Source organism: Salvia hispanica, chromosome 6 (assembly GCF_023119035.1).
Source record: "Salvia hispanica cultivar TCC Black 2014 chromosome 6, UniMelb_Shisp_WGS_1.0, whole genome shotgun sequence".
Taxonomy (NCBI): Eukaryota; Viridiplantae; Streptophyta; class Magnoliopsida; order Lamiales; family Lamiaceae; genus Salvia; species Salvia hispanica.
This window is the reverse complement of record NC_062970.1, coordinates 31,308,299-31,329,725: the sequence shown is the minus strand read 5'-3', so window position 1 is coordinate 31,329,725 and position 21,427 is coordinate 31,308,299. Positions and strand designations below refer to the sequence as shown.

The window sequence follows — 21,427 nt, the reverse complement described above, 5'->3', positions numbered from 1 at the left end:
TAATTTATTAACTAATCAACTAAGCTACTAAACATAGGGACGAAACATAACTAAGTTAGTATAACGTTTTTTCTCCGATTAATAAATTGAATGTTAAATCCACCATAAAATAAATAAAAAATAATTAATAACAATTATTAAAAAATTAACTTACGATCATTTAATATAAGTAGTCTATTATAGTACCCATTTAGAAGTACTACGCGGAGCGCACTCGGAGATGACCAAATTTTAAAAATTTAAGTCAATTTTTTAACTCGGGGCCTGCTTTCTTCCCAAATTATACATTTATGCTTTCGAAATGTAGTACATTTAATGAATAATATATTCTTAATGAGGGCAATTATGTATTACAAACATCTCGTCGCTTTCTTCCTATGTTTTTAATTAAGTGTTATATTCTTCATAAGTATATCCAATTGATTCGATTCGACTTATAATTAATTTTGGGAGGCCGAGTATGATTGCCTAATTTATTTCAATAGCATATAGTATCTCTTAATTTTTACAATAATTGAAATTGAAACAATAATGCAATCATTTATAATCTTGGAAAAGATTTTGATGTGCTAAATGACAATTATGAATTATCGGTTATATTATCATGAATTTGAATTATCAATTATGTGATCGATTAGTTTCGATCTCGACCACCAGAAAATAAAAAGGAAAACAAAAAAAAAATTGAATGATAAAAGGAGGAAAAACGGGACACGATATATGCATGTACAGAAATTACTTAAGTCCGGTCCATTGATGTGGATGTCGCACTGATCGGCAGTTAAAAATAAAGATCTAATAACATATGTTATGAGAAACAATATGCTACATATTTTATGTGGGCTTCTTATATGAGCACCACTCTCATTTGACACACATTTAGCGTTGTTCGTTTCGATTTATCTATTTAGTTTTATTCTAATACATTAAAAAATGTTATTACAATTTTTAATTTCACAAAACTCATAAAAATCAAAGCTCGATTTGCTCGATTTCTCTATAATTTAAAACAAATGAATAAAATATTAACTCAAGCTTTGATTTTTATGAATTTTGTGAAACTAAAAATTGCAATAACATTTTTTAATGTATTAGAATTAAACTAAATAGATCACTCGAAACGAACGACGCTAAACGTGTGTCAAATGAGAGTGGTGCTCACATAAGGAGCCCACATAAAGTATGTAGCATATCATTCCTCCTCCATATGTTCTTTTTATTTATTTACTTATTCTTGTACTAGTACTATTTTTCTACGTGAAAAGATATATATTTTTAAAATAAAATATAAGTACACAATACCTCTTAATATTTAAATTGGATCGGGTTGGTTTATTGAGTCGATTCTATTTTTAGTGATATAATAACTAATAGTATATCCTTAATACATAATTTTGGATATTTTTAATACTATTATTTTAAATTAACTCAATATAGTATAACTGTAAAATAATGTTATAACTGTAAAATAATGTTATTACTTAATATAGTACAGTATATACTTACTAGTATATGTTATTTCAAATGAATTTTCATTTAATAATTTTAAATTCTATTTTTTTTTTTTTGTCTTTTGTGTTGTTCTTCGAAAGCATATTTCATTTTATTGTTGAATTTTCTAAAATAATTATAATTTGATAAAATATCCACAAAATATCTCAATATAAGTGAAAATATTTAAAAATTTGAGCATTTTCCTAATCACACGATTGAATTAGTTAGTTAAATAATAATACTAATAATGATTAAGCATTTTTATTTAACGTTACTTTTCTATTTTTTTTTTATCTTAACTTCATTCTTTTTTCATTAAATATACAAAAATAAATTATTTGAATATTTTCATTTTTGTTTATTTAGAGATGAGTATTTTTACATTAAGAAAATCAAAATTCAATTAAAATGGATATCCCAGTATATTCAGAAATGATTATGATATAATTATGTAATTTATAATTATTCTTAATCTTTATTATACTTTGTTTTATTATACTTTGTTCGAATGAAGAAATTAAAGATATGGAAAAGGTTCACATGGTACCTAATATGACACTGTTGTCCAAATTGATTTTAGCAGTGCTCAACGACATTACTGTTGAACTCCGTTCCGACTAAAAGTTTTCGAAACCAATGGAATGTAGTTTTTAATTTTAAATTTCTTGGAATTTTTAATTTTTAAATTATTAACAACATACTCCTCTGTCCCGAAAAATATGAACTATTTCCTTTTTAGTCTAAAAGTACGAATATTCTAATTTTGTAAACTCTTTTATCTATATTGAGGTGTGACTCATTCTCCTCTAATAATACTTTAAAAAAGAATTTCTATCTATCTCTCTCTTCTTTTACCAATTATGCACTAAAATCGATGACAAACCAAATGTTCATACTTTTCATGGACTGAGAGACTGATAGAGTATAAATTTTAGGTCCCGTAATGTTTTCTAATGAAGTAGTTTAGTTATTTATAATATTATATATGTACCTTTAATTTGTAATAAATAAATGAAAATTTTAAATGAAATGAAGGAGGTATGATATGAAGCATAAATTGGGAAGAATGGTGATTGTAAGTGAGAAGACCCATCAAAATTTGTCAGCAAGAGAGAGCCGTATGAAAACTGGCCTTTGTGTATTCATGTGAGCTGTTTCTCAGCCTCACCAATAATTCATTTTTGTATTTATATATTGATTTTGCCTATACATATTGTTATCCATCGAAATCGCGGTTGGCATGTTTCTAGATTTCATAGAATATACTACTTACCATTCTTATATTTACACATACTACTCCTTAATTAATCATGTTTCGAAAAAATCATCATTCATTAGGAAGAGGTAGGTTGATCGATTTGAAGGTAGCCCCCACTGGAGTCTTTGCCCAACTCAATTATATATGTACGAGTTTCTATTATTCTATTAGCATGTGTAACTAGTATTTTTTTCCATATTTTAAAAGATTGATTGATACTAGTAGTATATCACATTTGTCCCTGACTTTATTCTTATAGGTCTTATCAATAACATGTGATTCATCATTTATATATATGTCCAAGTTATCTTAATTAAATTTTATAATAACATGTGCACAAACAACTCAGACCATCAAGTACTAGTACTCCTATATTGCATTTTTGCTTCACCATTTTTTGCTGTTGCTCTATCTTGTATTCTAGCTAGTATTTTATTTCCATATTCCATGTGCTAGAGGTTTATATTTTGGGCTTGGATATATGAAGAGATTGGACTAGAGATCAGTTTTTTTTAATATAATTAATAGTATTAACGAATGAATATTCTTTTCTTACAAAATAATAAGTGGGCAATAGATGAAGATAGACTGCAATTATTTTTCCTATTTTATCTTTTATTGCAACATTTTACCAGATACAAAACTGAGAAATCCCACTTTAAAAAATATTATACTACCTTGTACTTGAAAAATACTCACTCTGTCCTATGAGAGTATGCATTTTTAGTTGTACACAAGTTTTAATGTACAATTAGTAAAATAAGAGAGAAGAGAAAAAAAAGTAATTGAGTTTACAAAATAAGAAAATGCATATTCTTGTGGGACGGACTAAAAATAAAAGAGTGCATATTCTTATGGGACAGATGAAATATAAACTATTGAAATGACATGAGTTTTAATGCATAGTTGGCAAAGTAAGATAAAATAATTAGTAAAATAAGATAAATGAAGTATAATGGGTGAAGTAATAGAGGGGAAGAGAAAAATAGTGGAAGTAGAGTTAGTGGATTGTGGGGTTTATATCTTAAAATAGAAAGTTTTTATTTTAAGGGATCGCCCAAAATGAAAATAATTCCTATTTTTAAGGGACTGATGTAGTAGTAGAACTTGTGTCCCACTTTTATGGAATATGAATTTATATTTAAAAGGTGTAATAATGTAGTGGAGTGTGGAGTCAACTTAACAAAAATGAAAAAAAAAAGTAAATGAGATTTTGAATCTTCGACAACACGAAACGACAAATGTGAACATTTTTTCATGAACATTATCTTCTATAAAGGTTAGTGATAGTTATATATATAATCAAACCTAATAATCTCCTAACAAAAATATTAAAACCATGGTAATTGAGAAAAGAAAAGTGGTAAATACGTCCCAATAATAAAACAATGATTGAGTAGATTGATTGGGAAAAGTTAAACAACTAGTTGAAAGGGCACCTGTCATTTGGACTGGTCTTTCAAGTTAGCGATCTCCGTACACTTCTTGCAAGTAAACGTACATCTCTTTTCCAATTTATTTTGGACATTTTATAAGTAAATATTGACGGTTAATAGAAATCACACACTATAGAAGTACTCTACGGACTCAATTCTAGATGAATAATCATGGGATAATTAGTTATAGCTAATACTTTATGATTAAAACAATTTCACAACTTAATTCTAGATTGTATCTTAGTATTATTTTATTTTGAAAATCGAACACCACCTACTAGTAATAACTATTTAATGGCTCATGATACGATTTCTTTTTATTGTTTAAACTTCTCTACTAATACTACTACGAATATTATAATACTATTTATTATTATTTCCATGGGAAACAACACGTTATTGTAACTATAGATTGTTTCATTAGAAAAGAGAAATAAAATATCGAGTAACAAATATAGAACCGTCCCTTTTGTCCAACTTGAAGAACGATAAATGCTAAGATGTGAACTACGAAGGTTCCTTCCGATTACGAATATAAATTATACTTCCACTTCAATTAAATTTTGTCAATTTTATTTTTAAAACGAATATTAATAAATACAGTACTATGTAAGGCCATGTTTGGTTGACGGGAAAGTAAAGTTGGCAAGAAAAATGATTCCTGAGAAAATGAATCACGAGAATATGATTCCTAGTAACTTTACTTTCCTGTGTTTGGAAAATATCAAGATTTTAAATTTATATTTAATTTAAACACCAAACTAAAAATATACTTATTATTTTTTATTTATAAAAAAGAATAATAATGTAAAATTCTTAATAAACTATTAATTACAAATAATAATAATTATATTATTATATTTATTATTACAATGAATAGTTTAAATATGGATTATCTATCATAATAGAAAATAATACATATAATTATAGTTTGAAATATTATACTCATTTATAATAATAATAATAATTAGTATTATAATTATAATTATAATATTTAAGGATGTTATAAGTGAATAAATTTAATAAATGAAAATTACACTATAACTTTATTGATTAATTATTAATTTATAAAAATAATAATTATTATTTATTATACGATTTATATTATATAATTATATTTTAATTATTTAATAAATTATTAATTATTATAAAATAAGTTATAATTATGATAATTTTAATCATAGTTATTTATTTCTAAAATTAAGTAGTATGATTTATATTTTTAAATTGTTTTTAAAACATTCTAAATAATAATAATAATAAAAAAAAACTATACTATATTGCATTATATATGTAAGAATCCTAAAACTGGGAAAAAGAATAACTAAGAAAAGTTAGGATTCAGAATCCTGGAAAATTGTACTAACTTTCCTTATTCTCGGATTCTGATTACTTTCCCAGTTTGATTAAAAACTGAAATAAACACATGAATTTAAAATTTAAGGAATCAGATTACTTTTCCAGATAGAATCCTGGCAACCAAACATGAAGTGTATAAAGGAATGGGGAAATAGACTCACATTTATTGTAGAGATATTATATTTAGTGTAAATATTAAAATATTGATATATTTTAATTTTTTTTTGCAAGTTCAATTTGAAGTTTCGCTGTTAGCTCTAATATTTAATTAAATCTACTTCAAAAAATACTTTGATGTTTAGATATTTGGTAGTAGTAGCAGCAGCAGCAGATGCGGACCTAAGTGGTGTTCTGGGGACTCTTGGAACCCCCAACTTTTTATTTTAATTATATATTTCCTCTATCCCATATTTGTAGTAAACATTTAGTTGTGGCACGGGTTGTAAGGAATTGGTGGAGTGTGTAATTAATGAAGTGAGAGATGGAGTGTGTAATAAATGAAGTTAGATGATGAAGTGTGTAATAAATGAAGTGAGATGATGGAGTGTATAATAAATGAAGTGAGTTGGTTGAAGGTGGGTTCCTCTTTGACTTTTTGGTTTTTTATTTTTGTTTTGATTTATTTTAATATAGATAATGGCATTTGAGTGTAATTTTAGTGAATAATAGGGTAAAATTTTATGTGCAAATATGGTAAATTCTAAATGTTACTCCAAATGTGGGACGAACTTTTAGAGCATCTCCAATGCTATTAGGCCAGCCATAGGCCAACCACTCTCTCTCCCTGCCACGTCAGCAGCACTAAAAATCCACCTGCCACATCATATTTAGTCCAGCCATAGGCCAGCCGCAAAAAAAATAATTCAAAATATACTACATTTTACGGAATTAAAATTACGATTAAATTACGAAATTAAATTTACGAGACATATACGGGAAAACTCATTAATTGCATTTAAAAAGGTACATAGATAAAAAAAAATTACATTTAAAAAGGTACATAATAAAGAAAAAAAACTATCGCCGTGCAGTCCTCCGTGCCCACAACTCTTCAATTATATATCTTTTTGGAGTTGAATATGAGCATCCACTTGGCGCATGTTGGCAAATTCCTTGAGGCGGCCGGCTTCATCGAGAGGTACCCCCTGTCGTACACTAGGGGTGGCCGTTCGTGGCTTGGACCGGCTTCATCGTCATTGGCCCAACTAGTCAGTTGTACGCCTTCGTCTTCGACGATCATGTTGTGCAGGATAATGCGGGCGTACATTATTTGGGATACGCATGTGACATCCCACAAACGCGTTGGACCCTTAATTGCCGCCCATCGAGACTAGAGCACACCAAATGCGCGCTCCACGTCCTTGCGCGCCGACTCCTGTCGTTCCGCAAAGTAGGCCTTCCTTTCATCACTTGTTTTCCTGACCGTCTTCACAAAGACAGAGCCACCGAGGGTATATCCCATCCGCCAAGTAGTAGCACATATCATGCCGGTTGCCGTTGGCCACAAATGAGACGGCTGGACCGACGCCCCGGCACTTCTCGTTGAAGAGGGGAGACGAGTTCGGGACGTTGAGGTCGTTGTTCGACCCGGCTATCCCAAAATACGCATGCCAAATCCACAGCCGGTAATCAGCCTACGGCCTCGAGGATTATCGTAGGATTTTTTGACTTGTAGCCGGTTGTGTAGGCCCCCTTCCAGGCAGTCGGACAGTTCTTCCACTCCCAATGCATACAATCTATGCTGCCTAACATCCCGGGAACCCATGCTTCTCCCCGTGCATCTGCATCAAATTCCGACAATCTTCGGGAGTAGGGCTTCGAAGGTACCGCTCACCGAAAATGTTTATCACGCCCCCACAGAAATTCTTCAGACATTCCAGGGTTGTCGACTCATCGATGTGGAGGTACTCATCCCACATGTCTGCCGCGCCTCCGTAGGCTAACTGCCTGATTGCCGCCGTGCACTTTTGAATAGGGGTGTGGCCGGGTCTGCCAACCGCATCGTGCCTGAAGAGGAAACACAGATATCGACGCTTTAATGCGACAACGATACGCATAAACAACTCCCTGCGCATTCTAAAACGCCGCCGGAACATGTTGGCGGGAAACCGCGGGTTCTCTCGAAAAGTAGTCGTCGTACGGCCGCTGATGTGCGCGGCGTGATCCCGATCAATCACTGCTCGACGGTGGATAACCGGTGGAGGGCGAGGTATCGCCTGCTGTTCCACCCTACGCATGTACCGCTCCATCTCGCGATTCATATAGGCCTCCATAGCCTCGTTCATCCTCCGTTCGTACTCCTCGGCATCCCCACCACTACCACCACCGCTACCACCCGCGTTACTCATCGCTCGATGATGCTCTTGTACAGAAAGTTAGAGAGAGAGAAAACTCATTAAAACAAGCGGTGCAAATGAAAATGAAACTAAAATCGCGTTTATATAGGTTTAAAAAAAAATTAAAATTAAAAATCGTCGCTGGCCGATCGGGCCGCCACAATGGCGGCCAGCGCATCGGCCAGCCACACGCAATCGGCTAGCCTTGGCAGGTTTTTTCACCGAAAATCGGCTGGTCTACTCCAATGGTTCGGCTAGCCACGTCAATCAGCTAGCCGGTGGCTAGCCTACCATTGGAGATGCTCTTATGCAAAATGTTACTATAAATCTGGGACAGGGAGAGTATATTAATAGACGAAAATAACAACACATGATGTAGGAGAGTTGGTGGGCAACAATCTCTCGTAAACTTGAGGTCAGCTGTTCGTACTAGAGCTGGGCATTGTGTGCTTATTTCGTGCTCAACAGTTATGTAGTTTATTTTAAATTTTTTCACTTTTAATAAATTTTTTTACTCCTTCATTTATATAAATATTAAGTAATGATATTTATAACCTAAAATAAAAATAGGGAGGCATTGTGGGTGGTTTTTTCATGCTCAACAGTTATGTAGTTAGTTTATTTTATATTTTTTCACTTTTAGTATTTTTTTTACTTCTTTATTTGTATAAATATTAAGTAATGATATTTATAACTTAAAATAAAAATAGTACTCCCTATGTTCTATGTTAATAGAGTACTTCCTTCGTCCCAAGGAAGATGACCCCTTTCTTGGGCGGCACGAGATTTTATGCAATTTTATTTTGTGTGTTGAGAGGAGAGAGTAAAGTAAGATAGAGAGAATAAAGTAAAGATAAAGATGTTTCCATTTTATGTAATGAGTCATTTTAGTTGGGACAAACTAAAATGGAAAGTGGGTCATCTTCAATGGGATGGAGGGAGTAATATTTTTTTTTGAACATTCCAACATAGTATTAAAGTCATTTCTATATTTGGTAAAAATCAATACACTATCCTCATACTTTTTTCATACTATATTTTACTTTATTATTTCTTCATTTCCCTACTTTATTCTCTCCACTTCACATATTTAATATCTATTTCTCAATCTTCGTGCCGAAAGATATTCCCTCTATTAATATAGAATGGGGGAGTAATTATTTAGGGTTCATACATTAATATTAGTAAATATAATTTGAAACTTATATTATTTATTTTAAAATAAATATATTTCTTAATTATTTCGGTGATGCCAATAATATCATATGCAACAATTATTAACTGTAGTTTGCATCTCCCACTAGAAAAATTATGCGTCTGCCACTAAGTAGCAGTATAAAAAATTCTAATAATCGCGTCGGCTATGTATTTGAGGCACCAAAATAAATAGCAGCCCAGCTGCTTGGCCCTCCAGATATAAAAACAACTTGAAATGCAGCCCAACATACGTAAAATGGGCCACCCATTCATTATTTTGCGGCCCAACAACTTAGAGGAAAGCCAGCAGCTTTTCTTCTTCCCGTCACCCTCCGAACGCCGACACGACGTGGGAGGGACGGGCGACGGCGACGTGATGTTGTTGTGATGTTAAAATATACAGAAATATACATTCTTCGATTACTCCCTCCGTCTCAGATAATTTGGGACACTTTGATCCGACACGGGTTTTAAGAAATCTAATGGAAAGTGAGTTGAAAAAGTTGGTGGGCCGTGGGTCCTACTTTTAAAGTATTAGTCTTATAATAAAATGTGAGTAAAAATGAGTTAGTGGAATATGAGGTCTACTACCAAAAATGGTAAAAGTGAAGTGGGACAAATTATATGGGACGGCCCGAAATGAAATACTGGGTCAATTATCTGGGACAGAGGGAGTACTATTTAGGTTTTTCACAAATTGGCTTTTTTCTAATTCATGGCTTCCCCTTTCCTACACGACCTTATTTGGCTGATTGGATATACATTCTTCGTTTTTTGTTTATTTTTAATTTCGTATTTGTGAATTTATTTGCACGGCTAGAACGTTGGTTAGACTATTGTTAATAATCTATTGCTAGGTTGTTGTTTGTTTAGCCTATTACTAAGCTGGGAGGGGTATACTGATGTAGCATGAGGAGTTTTTGGCTAGGCTATTGTTAGGGCTTTCCTATTTGGGATGTTGTAAGGTTCTAAGAGGATCCACAATAGTGGACTAGCGCGCGGACTAGCTACTAGTCCACTATTGCGATCGGCTAGCGGGCGACGGACTAGCGCGAAGGACGACCTCTCGCCGTCACATATGGTGCTAGTCCGCTATTGTGGGCTCCCGACGGATTAGCACACAAACTAGCGATTTTTCATTTTTTTTTTCTTTTCAAAACTCTATATAAACGGCTCATTGCAGTTCATTTTCATTTGCACCACTTGTATTAACGAGTTTCTCTCTCTCTCTACTCTCCTATTCAAGATAAATGGAGCACGACAATGACTCTCCAGCCACGAGCGAATCGCAAACCCCGACGTTCCCCGTGAGTGGTGGGGTGGTCAGGAATCCTACCGGGATGGCCGAACTATTTTTTTTTTAATTACGTATGTTTTTTTTTTAATTTATATAAAATGGTTGCATTTTCCTTATATTCGTGTCGAAATTTTATTTCCTTATTTGTGTGAATTTGTGATTTTGTTTGTTGGGATGTTCTGGTGCTAGTCCCAGTGCTAGTCCACTATTGTAATTTGTGCACTGGAATGTTCTAGTAATGTGACAGTGCAATGACTAGTTTTAATGACGTGGACACGTAGTAGGAGGTATTTTTGGCTAGTCCCTGTGCTGGTCGTCAGTTAGTCCGGTCTACTATTAATACTCTAAACAATTGGTTAGCTATTTTCAGTCAACCTGACTTCGTTAGTAAAAAACAAATGAATTTACAAGTAGACATAGTGAATGCATATACGTGACAGCCTGGTAGAGTTATCATATCCCATAGCTCTTCTAGATATCAACTCCCATTCTCCAAAACCCTTTTATTTACTCCATCCAAATCGCTCAATGCAAAATCTCTTAGCTCAAAATTGATTTCTTCTTCCCATTTATGGGTCAAAACTGTATCCAAGAATCGGCAAGGTTCACCATTTTTGCTCGTTATCAGGTACTGGCAAAATTTTTGTGCTTCAAGATTTGCTTTTCGCAAATCCCTAATTTCTTCTTTCTTATTCATGCAGCTGAGCCCGGGGGAATATGCTAACTCGGGATTGCTTTTGAAGTGAGGTTAGAATATTGCTTTTCATGGAAATGAAGACGTTTGCTTATTTATTTCTGTATTCGATTGATTTACATTTTGAATTTGAGGAAATCTTTTCTACAGTTTTGGATGATGGGTTTGTTTGGGTTTCCTTATGTGGAGTTTGAGGTGGATTTTAGTTCTAAGGACGTTTAGTCTTGTGATTGCTGGTTTCGAATTAGTTGCTACCAATGCAGGTTGTGTTAACAATTCCATGTATTAAGTTTTTTTGGATGGTTGACATTTTTCTTTCAGGATTTTGCACAGACTGGTTTTTTCGTTAAATTCGTGTAAATTACATGTGCAGTGACATGAATCTTTCAATCACCTCGCCAGCCAGTAAGCTTTTTAGGGTTCAAACATATATAGCAGACAAAGCTTTTCCTTCCGGAAAAATTCTAATGTCATCCTTTGGCTTAGAGCTGTTCCAATTTGGTGGTGTGTTGTTAGAGGATAAAGCGCTTGCTCTTGCTCTGTGTCTGTGTATGTCAGACACCAGTCACTTGTGTGACTGGTTGTGGTTGTCTGTTTTCTTGCATGTAGAATGTTCCCATTCTATTACTACTTGTTGGAGTAGTTGGTTTATCAACATTCGGTCTACAAATTGGCAGACCATGAGTCCCTAGGTGGTTTTAAACTTCCAGTTCTTGCTCACTTAGTGTCTGGTTCCAGGGAGGTTTCCTGTTAGCCTCCATTTGTTTAATTAGTTTCTGCTACCTAGAAGAATAGCTGAACTACATGTATAATGAAAGACTGATTTGCTGCTACTATTTATGGAAAGGCAGGAATTGTTCTAGCACTTGTCTAGAACTAGAACTATTTTAGCCAACTTGTTTATCTTGTACCTATAGTTATGGGTCTGGATCTAAAGATACAAGTAAAGGCAAACACTTGTATTCCTTCATGTTTTTGCACACAAATTGCCTTCTTGTTACATTTGATATGTTATGCCGTATTCAGTCTTTATTTTTAAGATGCGGCCTTTGTTCCCTCATAGCTTCTGAATCCTGCTTTTTTGGATATACAACTGGATTCTTCTTGCATATGTTATCAGTGACTGTTGGTTTTTTGGTTACCACTTCCTGGTCAAGGATATTGGTGCCACTGGGACATCTGGCTCCGAACTGGATATTAATCACAATGTCTCTTTTTGTTCCAGGTTAGGAAAATGATCCTGACAAAGCAATACCGCTGCGTACATTCTCCAAGTTGTGCTTGTACAAAAGGTCACCTTAGTGAAGAAATCATATTTTTAGTTTTTAACCATTTAAATTGGAACCCAAAATTGATTGCAGCACTTTCTTGTGCTTGCAAATGGTTTGATGATCTTGCCAAACGTGTTCTTTGGAAGGAATTCTGCAAAACTCGAGCTCCTAAGATGATGCTTGATATGCAGTCAAGTGGGAGTCATAGTGTAGATGGAAACTGGAGAGCTCTTGGTAAGCTGCTCATATATTGTTCTGGATCGCGCAAGGATGGGCTGTTCAGTAGTAGTCACATTCCAGGTCATTTTGTCTACCGTACACGCTTCTCAAGGACATCAGGGAAGAGCTTTTTGCTACCACAATGCAGAACAGATGTCTTGTACGTATCAGATCCTTGTGAGCACCTTGACCAGGGGGATGATGGTGATGTGGGATTCTTTCGTGGAATATTCAAATCTTTTGCTACTTCAAAGGCCAGGAAACTGCTCATAAACAGAAGCGCTCCACTACATCCAACTGAGATCTGCCCTTACTGTAAGGCAAAGCTATGGAACATGCTCGCGGCAAAGATGATACCATCGAGTGCTAGCTGCCGGTTGGGTGCTTATGATGATTGCATCGAGTACTATGTTTGCCTTAACGGACATGTGCTTGGGATTTGTACCCTCTTGCCCTTGTCGGACACCGATGAAGCATCAGAAGAGTGAGGCATGATTAGAGGCCAGGTAGGCTTTGCTACTTGAATCTCATGTTCAGTTCTGTATTAGACAGTTTTGACTTGTTGTTTGTAGCTAATAAGAGTGCATTTTCTTTCATGGTATATAGGGTGGAAAACATATATTTGCTCCTTTTCTACTCTTTCACATATTTTTTAGAGTAAATAAATTGTCCAGAAAATGTGTTTACCGGTATCTCTATTTTATTTCAGCAGGTGTCACAGACTTGATGCGTAATGGTGGCTGCTACAAATTGTATTTGCTCAGCTGGCCACACAAATGATTGTTAACTACTCTATCTAGCCCATTGTTTGTACATTTTAATGGAAGTGCAGCTTGAGAGTTTGTAATATACAAGTGCTTGTCTTCAATTAATTTAAACGACTCTTAACTTGAGGGGAATTATTGGTGTGGCAATAGGGGTGAAAACACTTGGACTTGGCTTCTAGAATCTACGTCGGAGACCGCTCCTGATCCCAACTTTCTAAATACAAGCTTCTGCTGAGGCAACTGGCCATTGAACAATATAGCATGCTCATCTTTCAAGTCTCCTCGCAAAATCCCCTTGGCTAGCTCGTTCTCTACGTATTGTTGGATCACAAGTTTCACTTTGGATCATATCCCAGACAACCCAGCAATTATATTGCACTGTCACTCACCTCTATCAGTATCTTCCGATCTGCTTAGCACTCTATCCAACTGTCGACAACTAAACTAACAGATACTAGTCCAATTTTCATCGCCAAATGAATGAGGGATGTAGCCTTTGGGTTCAACTATAGATAGTGGACTAAGCTCCTCCTTTCAGTAAAATCCTAATGCCATCCTTTGGATTAGAGTTGTTCCAATTTGGTGGTGTGGGCCTAGAAATGACTCCATATCTTGGCATTTCATCGTATTTCATGTTTTCTATAATACACCTATTCCATATATTTTTTATGATAGACAAGTAAAAATTTCATTAAACCAGCATTTTATGGCCTTCATGCCACATTTCTTGACATAAACCACCATTTTTGACGGTTTATTAAATGGACGGAGATGGGCTTACGTTTTTTCACAGGCTTTTAGCTAAATCTTGGTAACTAAACAACTATGAATGTCATAAAAACTCTTTGCTTGGCATTTCATGTCCGCAGTTAATAAGGTGCAAAGTCCACAAATCTATTGCTTGTATAAATACTAATGAAGGGCATTTCTATCTTTTTCTTCTTACAAGGAAATGCTCAACCTGCATAACAGTGTCTAAGATATTGGCTCGACCTATAAAAGCTCAACCTGTGCATCCATTATTGGTTCAATGACAAGCAAGAGAGAGAAAGAGACTTCAGAATCTCTCCACCAAGAACAGCTGTGGCAGCTGCCACACCTGACCTATTGAAATAGTGCAAGAAAAACAATATCCGCCCACCTTTTTGTACGCAACTACAAAGGCACATCGTGCACATGGATAGCTATGCTGCCCTGTGCTAAATAGTATTGTGGCCAGTTCAAGGAACAACTAAAACTTACAGCACATACAAAGCAAAAATGAAATTGGATCCAAGAACTAAACCATTTGCCCATTCAGCAACTGTAAATGTCTTATTTCCAAAAGACAGTGTATAAATCCTCAAACGAATTAAGACAGTGATATCAGCAACTATAATGGTTGCGAGAAATGCCTGATATCTGAACACCTGAATCTAGACTGAGTATGATTTATGAGGACTTCACATTTGACCATCTGCTTTCTAAGAACCAAGAATTTCACATGTCTCCTTGTTGTTCCTAACTCCATTCCCTTATCTGTATTCAATCATTAAACAAGAATCAAGTTTTCCATCAACAGAACATTTTTGTAAGTGAATAAAAACGTTACTAACCAACCTGGAATACGTGGAATTTTGCTTCCGGAGCTGCATCTCATAATATCACACAGCCACATTTATTCTGCTTTGAATCACTTAGCATTTTCTTCTCTGTGCCAAGATGAAAACAGTGACATACTTTAACGAGACGTGACATGGAAAAGTGGAAGGAAGAGAAGGCAAATGAGAGTGATTTTTCGCACAAATTGCAAACTGATCAAATGTTATTATTGTATTTGTACTCCATTTATGAATTCTCAAACAATGTTAGACCGAACCTTTCTCCTTGGCCGGAGGTTGAACAACGACATGCATGGTCGTTACTCCACCTGGAATATCATATAATGGGCCCCTGCATTCTCCTAAAGTTATGCTGTTCTCTAATATTCTCCCTCCGCTAATCAACTTGATGTCTTTCACTGTAAGTGGACCATTTTGTTTATCTGTTTCAAAGATACATATTAATATCAGTAGTAATATGATAGCTAGAAATTATTAGAATTGCCAACATTCATAACACTTCATATTATCATTTTGAGACAGATCAAACTTTTTTACAGCATTGTGAGATGCTTACAACATAATGACTATGGTGTTATTACAATGCAAATGCAAGTGACAAGATGCATTCCCTCATATCTCTAACTGTATTTGTTCATCAACTATATTGTCGACACTTCCAGGAGTCATAAATATGAATTTTTGGGTGCATTCATGCACATCTTTTACGATAATAAAGAGGTCCCTATAGGCTAGGCTTTATCTATATCTAGAGCCATACACATTTTTGGAAGGTCCAAACTCTAGACCTTAATCATAAAATATCAGTCCGGTAATAAAGGCATACAAGGCTTATCATATCATGACTAGAGTTACTAAATTCCTGATCTTTTAAAGTAAATAAGATATAAATCATTCTCTAGTCTTAATTGAAAAGACTGAGGAAGTCATAGATCAAGATTTCAGTTTCTCCTTGAGGGATACAGAATATGAGGTTAACTACTACACATACATAACTATCTCAACTTTGGAAACAACCCACATTAAAGATTTGCAGCTACATGCCCCATCAAGTGCACATGTAAATTCCAAATTCTAGCACAACCGCAACCAAAAAAAAAGGGTAAAGTGGGCTCTTAATTTCAATCGTAGGAGCAACATAGCTAAAAAGCAAATCAATGGAAACCACAAATACACACATAGAGAATCATATCTATTTGAAAGCTTTATCTACCTTTAGGCCACTGAGATATGATATTTTCCTTCATGGTGGCAACATTCGTTGCTATTGGAAAGCTTTTTGGGCCAATATCTGATCCATCGATCAGCCTAAACTTGATCTCTAACTGTTCTTGTGCTCCAGACATCTCCAGATCAGACCCCACTCTTGTAGTTGAGAATTAACACCAATTATTCACTCCACGAAATCACGAAGCAATCTATCAAGAATTAACTATAGGTATTGAAATATTTGCTTCTCCTGCTGATTCACAACAGCAGCACCCCCAATTCTGGGCAGCTGATATTGGATTATTCGATTAAACGCAGGAACATTATATCAATCCCTATCAAAGAATGTCAATGCATGATTAACTGAATGCACTAATTCATCACTTCGATTCAAAATAGCAAATTCAAGAATACGTAAAACTAAACTGACACATAAAAGCTAAATAAAACCGAAGCTAATTAACTGACACCAGAATCTAAACCAGCTCTTTTACAATAAACCCTTTGGGATCAAGATTATTTGCTCTTTCTATGTCCAGATTCAACAAAGATCGTGGAAATCTTTATTTTAATTCCACTTTAAGATCGAATTTATCGAAAAGTCGAAACCCCAAAACTAATGAAGAAAAAAAAATTAAATTCTACTGGATTTCCATATATCATCAGAATCCCAAAATTCAAATTCATATGTAGTAGAAAAAAGAATTGCAAAAGCAACGTACTTGATGTGGGATCTGCTTCCTTTGAAATTGGTGTAGAAGAAATTTAGTTTCCAAGAAACAACGAATCCAGTAAGTGGGAAAGGAAGAAGAACAAGTTGCAGTAGGTTCTCAACATATGGAAAAGGAGAAGCGGCCAATGGATTAAATGTTAATGAAGTAATTAAATGTTTCTATTCAACTTTAATTGGTGGAAGTTTGACAATTGACATGGATGTGGATCTATGAATATAACCTATCAAATTCATTTCTAAATTTTCATTTATGTTAATATTACCAAATTTTATATTTTAATTTTGATTTAATTTTCTTTATAATATTTTCTTCACATGGAAATTAAAGCCACATATGTTTCCTTTTTAACTTTTAGAAGATTGTCATATGATTATCTATTAAAGTGCCTTTGCTATAATTATTTATTATAAGATTAGTTGCGATATTATTTAGTTGAAGGGATAATTATAATTTTTCAAACTAAAGAGGATAAGTGGTTATGAATATTGTTAGGGCGTGTTTGATAAGTTAATAATATCAAGATAGAGAATTATATATGGACATTTTGAATTGTTTGATATCATAGTTAAGCTTAACTCAAAGCCCAATATAAGATAAGGGTTCTTTCCAATCTTACCAAAATTATAACTTTAACCATGTTTATGTAACCCACCAATTTATCAAGTTAAGAGCATCCACAATGGATGCCCGATCGCGCGTCCGATCGGCCGAGATCGGGCTCCGGCGTGGTCGGGCATCCATTGCAGGCCTCGGTCACGACCAATCGCCCGCCCGATCGATCGGGCGTGAGATTGGGCACCCATTGCAGAGGCTCGCCCGAGCCTGAGCCCGATTTTTTTTTTTTTTTATAAATTATTTAACCCTAATTTAAACCACTATAAATACTCCATTTTCGTCACTTTTCACACACCAAACCTTTCACTTTCTCTTCTATATTCTCTCAATATCCACACTTTCAACAATGGATCTGAGTTAATGCCCAAGCCCGAATAATGTCGACGACGATATGCCGATGTTTGGAGGAGGCGGCGGTGGCAGCGGCGCCCGGTGGCCCGGCCACGAAGACTACCGGGTTGAGACGCCCGGATCTGTAGGATCCACTTTCGTCTCCGACTCTGAGTTCGATCCGTTCTTCGGCACCGAGGAGTATCGGGTTGAGGATATGGAGCCTAGTTGTGGGCAACCTCCTGCCCCTGTGCGGCCGCCGCCGAAGAAAGGGAGGAAGAAGATGGCGCGGAAAGAAAAGGCGCCATCGGTCCCAGTCCCACTCCCACACGACGAGCCGAACGAGGAGTACGCAACAGGGCGTACTGACTACGAGTTGGATGAGTACCTGAAGGTGGCTCAGTGTTTGGTCGATGTATCGGAGGATTCGATAGCCTCCAACAACCAGACTTCGGCCAGGATGTGGGATCGCATTGAGGAACACTACAACGAGGTGAAACCGAAGTGGGCGTTCAAGGTTCAGCTGCGCAAGTGTTGGGATCGGACATTCGTTCCTTCGTCCAGAGAATGTGGGAAAAACTCCGAGCACATTTGTCTTGATATCAATAGACCTCCGGCGCGGGTTTGAGACTATGGCATGGGCCGGCTCGCCGTCTAGATGCGCGGTGAGCGAACCTATCTCCGGATCGGGGTCCACTATGTGTGCCATATTCACGTCCTCCTCTTCCTCAGTCTCGGATTGCTCTGTTTCGGTGGACGACTTCGGGTCCTCTTCTCCTGATGAGTTCCACTCCTTCTCACTTTTTGATTCGAACGGAAATGAGTCCTTCGTCCTTAAACCTGATCTGGTGGTGATGGTAGGCGTAGACTCCTTGACTCGCCACTTGTATTGACCGCTCCCTGACCCAGATGAACTAGCCCAACTTCCTGAATGGAAGCCTGCGTTCATAAATTGTCAAGGAGAACAAAAATAACAAAAATTAAATCATTTACACCAAATCTTTAAACGCAATAACAATATACGCCATACTTCCCCGGCAACGGCGCCATTTGAAGATACGTAGTGTGGGTCACTGTGTGCACAGAAAGAAATAACAGGTTTCCTAGGTCCAGCAAATCCGCTAGATCACACGGTCTAGGAACTCACTGGTCGTTGGAAAATCCTGATCGTCGGACACACAGAGCACTTCTTCAAAAACCCTCAACCACTTATACTAAAACTAGCACAGGGAAGTAGGGATCGATCCCACAGAGATGGATGCGTAATAATCATGCTCAAGGATTTGGGAATTGTTTTTGGGTTGGCTGCTGCCACGCATTTTTTTTGGGTTGAAGAAATCAAACTAAACTTGGAATTTTAAACTGCTACGCTAACAGCTAGATCTAGGCGAAACAACAAAAGCATGCACGTAAACTAGAACCGAAACAATCACTAGATCTGAGAGACTATTCTAAATTACCTAGATCTGGGAAATAAACCGACGGTGGGGACCATAACTGAAAAAGCAGAGTACGGACGAAAAGCTAGAAAAACAACTAACTAAGGTACTAACTAACAACGACATCATCTTCTTCAACCAATTTGCATAAAAACTCAGAAGAAACAGGTATGAGCATAATCGGAAACAGAGCAGACTGGATTTTAACGATTAAATAAAGAACAATTAAGAACTAAACAGATCTACGGATGCTAGACGAAGTAAAACAGAAAGTAAACAGAAAACTCAAAATCCATGCATAACTCGACTTCCCCTGTTCAAATCCAACCTTCGGATGCTAAATCCACTCCGGATCCAAGCATCCGACACAAACTCCAGCAAAAAAAAAACATTCCATAACTTCAGATTCAACCAACAACCTCCGATCAACAACAACACCGCAGATCTACAGCCAAATTCCCAGATCGAGCACCAAAGTGACAAAAACAGAGATCAACATGCAACTCGCCGAAATAAAAACTCTTAACAGCAGGATCAACGTAGATCAACACGAAATAACACAAATATAACGAAAACTAAGAAATGCATGGATAATTAGTAATATCAACAACCAAATCGACTTCCAAAAGTGAAGTTCGAACGAAATAGAGTGCAAAAGAACCGAAAGTAAATAGATTGTGTCTTCGCCCTCACGTGGACGGTGTTACGACGGAATTTCTCTGAAGATTTGACCCCTTGAAACCTAAACTACCCCAGAACTCCCATTTCCAAGTGTGTGTGTGTGTGAGCTAAGAGTGAAAAAGTTCTTCTTTTTTTTGTGTGTTGCATGCTCCTCTATTTATGGGCGTTGAAGTGGGGCCCAGCGAGGTATAGATAGACTTTGTTGCCCTCAGCTATTGACTCCCTTCTTCTAGCCTTCTTTTCCTTAAATTCTGCTCACTTCTCCTTCATTCTTTCGCTAGTCCGTTCCCTCCAGCATCTCCTAGATCTAGTGATTCTGTCAAACACCTGGCTTAGAAACCGTGTTAGACCCAGAAAAATATAGTGCTTTTCACATATAACCGATGCATGAAATTAGCCTTATCAGTCCACATCAACAACTTCTGCTATATCTACAACAGGAACAGGGACGGAAGAGCTAGCGGTAAGAGCATGGAGGATGTCCTCAACAAGTCGTTGTCCGAGTACCAACGGCAGTTCGGGCAGTTCAAGCTGTACAATGTTTGGCTGATCTTGAAGGACAAGGGGAAGTTCAACGGAGGGATACGGGTTGGATCCTCGGCTCCGAAGCGGACGAAGAACACCGCCGCTGGCGATTACACGAGCAGCGGCCCATCTCCTCTGGATCTGAACGCTGAGCCGGAAGGGAGTTCCGGCATGCCTACGTCTACTTTTAGACGTCCCATTGGTACCAAGGCTGCCAAAGCCCAGGCCAAAGGGAAGGCGAAGCCGGGCGCGTCTGGATCAGCGGCCCCCCCGCAGGCTGCGCCTCCTCCATCTGTTCAGCTCATGGACAGGGCGATCGAGGAGTTTGGAGGTTATCGCGAGGTGGTTAAGTATAGGTTTATACTTGACGCCCAAAACAGCCTTCGTGAAGAAACCGATCCGGAAGCCCGACAGAGGACTAAGAATATGATCAAGAATTTGGCGCAGAGGTTGAATTTAGATGACTAGTTTGGTTTTTTCTTTTTTTAGTATTTTAGTTTTAATGTAGTTTTTTTTTATCTAAGTATGATGTAGTTCCAATTTTCTATTAAGTAATGTAGTTTTTTTTTTTTTTTTTTTTTTTTTTTTTTTTTTTTTTTTTTTTTTTGCATTTGTGGTGTTTAAAATAATATATTTTGATATTTTATAGTAATTAAAAACAAAATTAAAAAACAATGATTTAAAATTGAAATGAAAAATGGATAAGAGATAGGGCATGCACTAGGGCTCCACCATTGCAGAAAGATAGGGCAAGCTGACGTGGCAACCACTAGGGCTCTCACTAGGGCTTCCACTAGGGCATCCATTGTAGATGCTCTAAGCCATATTATTTAATATGCTATACAAATTTAGATTATTTCTGTTCTATTAAACAACAACGAAAAAAAACCACATCTTTGCATAACTTGTCATGAAACCCATATTTTTTATCTTATTTTATATATCTTCTCATATCTCATCTTTTT

The 21,427-nt window shown here is 36.1% G+C and overlaps 2 protein-coding genes across 7 annotated transcripts; one reads left to right on the top strand and one right to left on the bottom strand.

Moving 5' to 3' along the window:
- Window positions 1-10,848: 10,848 nt before the first annotated feature.
- LOC125196476 (EID1-like F-box protein 2) lies at window positions 10,849-13,460 on the top strand. 4 transcript variants are annotated; one of them, XM_048095009.1, is made up of 6 exons: window positions 10,849-11,005; window positions 11,079-11,124; window positions 11,222-11,334; window positions 12,297-12,576; window positions 12,643-13,067; window positions 13,274-13,460. In XM_048095009.1, exons 3-5 carry the CDS (start codon window positions 11,329-11,331, stop codon window positions 13,047-13,049), a joined length of 693 nt encoding a protein of 230 aa, XP_047950966.1. In that variant the 5' UTR covers window positions 10,849-11,005; window positions 11,079-11,124; window positions 11,222-11,328; the 3' UTR covers window positions 13,050-13,067; window positions 13,274-13,460. The 4 variants fall into 4 exon arrangements, with proteins under 4 accessions (XP_047950966.1, XP_047950964.1, XP_047950963.1 ...); XM_048095007.1 differs by having other exon boundaries at window positions 12,297-13,067; window positions 13,271-13,460; XM_048095006.1 differs by having other exon boundaries at window positions 10,850-11,005; window positions 12,297-13,067.
- Window positions 13,461-14,594: 1,134 nt separating this feature from the next.
- LOC125192398 (membrane-anchored ubiquitin-fold protein 2-like) lies at window positions 14,595-17,016 on the bottom strand. 3 transcript variants are annotated; one of them, XM_048089937.1, is made up of 5 exons: window positions 16,861-17,016; window positions 16,143-16,473; window positions 15,187-15,351; window positions 14,928-15,019; window positions 14,595-14,846 (listed from the first exon to the last, which is right to left on the bottom strand). In XM_048089937.1, the coding sequence occupies exons 2-4, from the start codon at window positions 16,273-16,275 to the stop codon at window positions 14,964-14,966; spliced, it is 354 nt and encodes a 117-aa protein (XP_047945894.1). In that variant the 5' UTR covers window positions 16,276-16,473; window positions 16,861-17,016; the 3' UTR covers window positions 14,595-14,846; window positions 14,928-14,963. The 3 variants fall into 3 exon arrangements, with proteins under 3 accessions (XP_047945894.1, XP_047945895.1, XP_047945896.1); XM_048089938.1 differs by having other exon boundaries at window positions 16,143-16,294; window positions 16,861-17,012; XM_048089939.1 differs by having other exon boundaries at window positions 16,143-16,347; window positions 16,861-17,008.
- Between the last annotated feature and the right edge of the window lie 4,411 nt (window positions 17,017-21,427).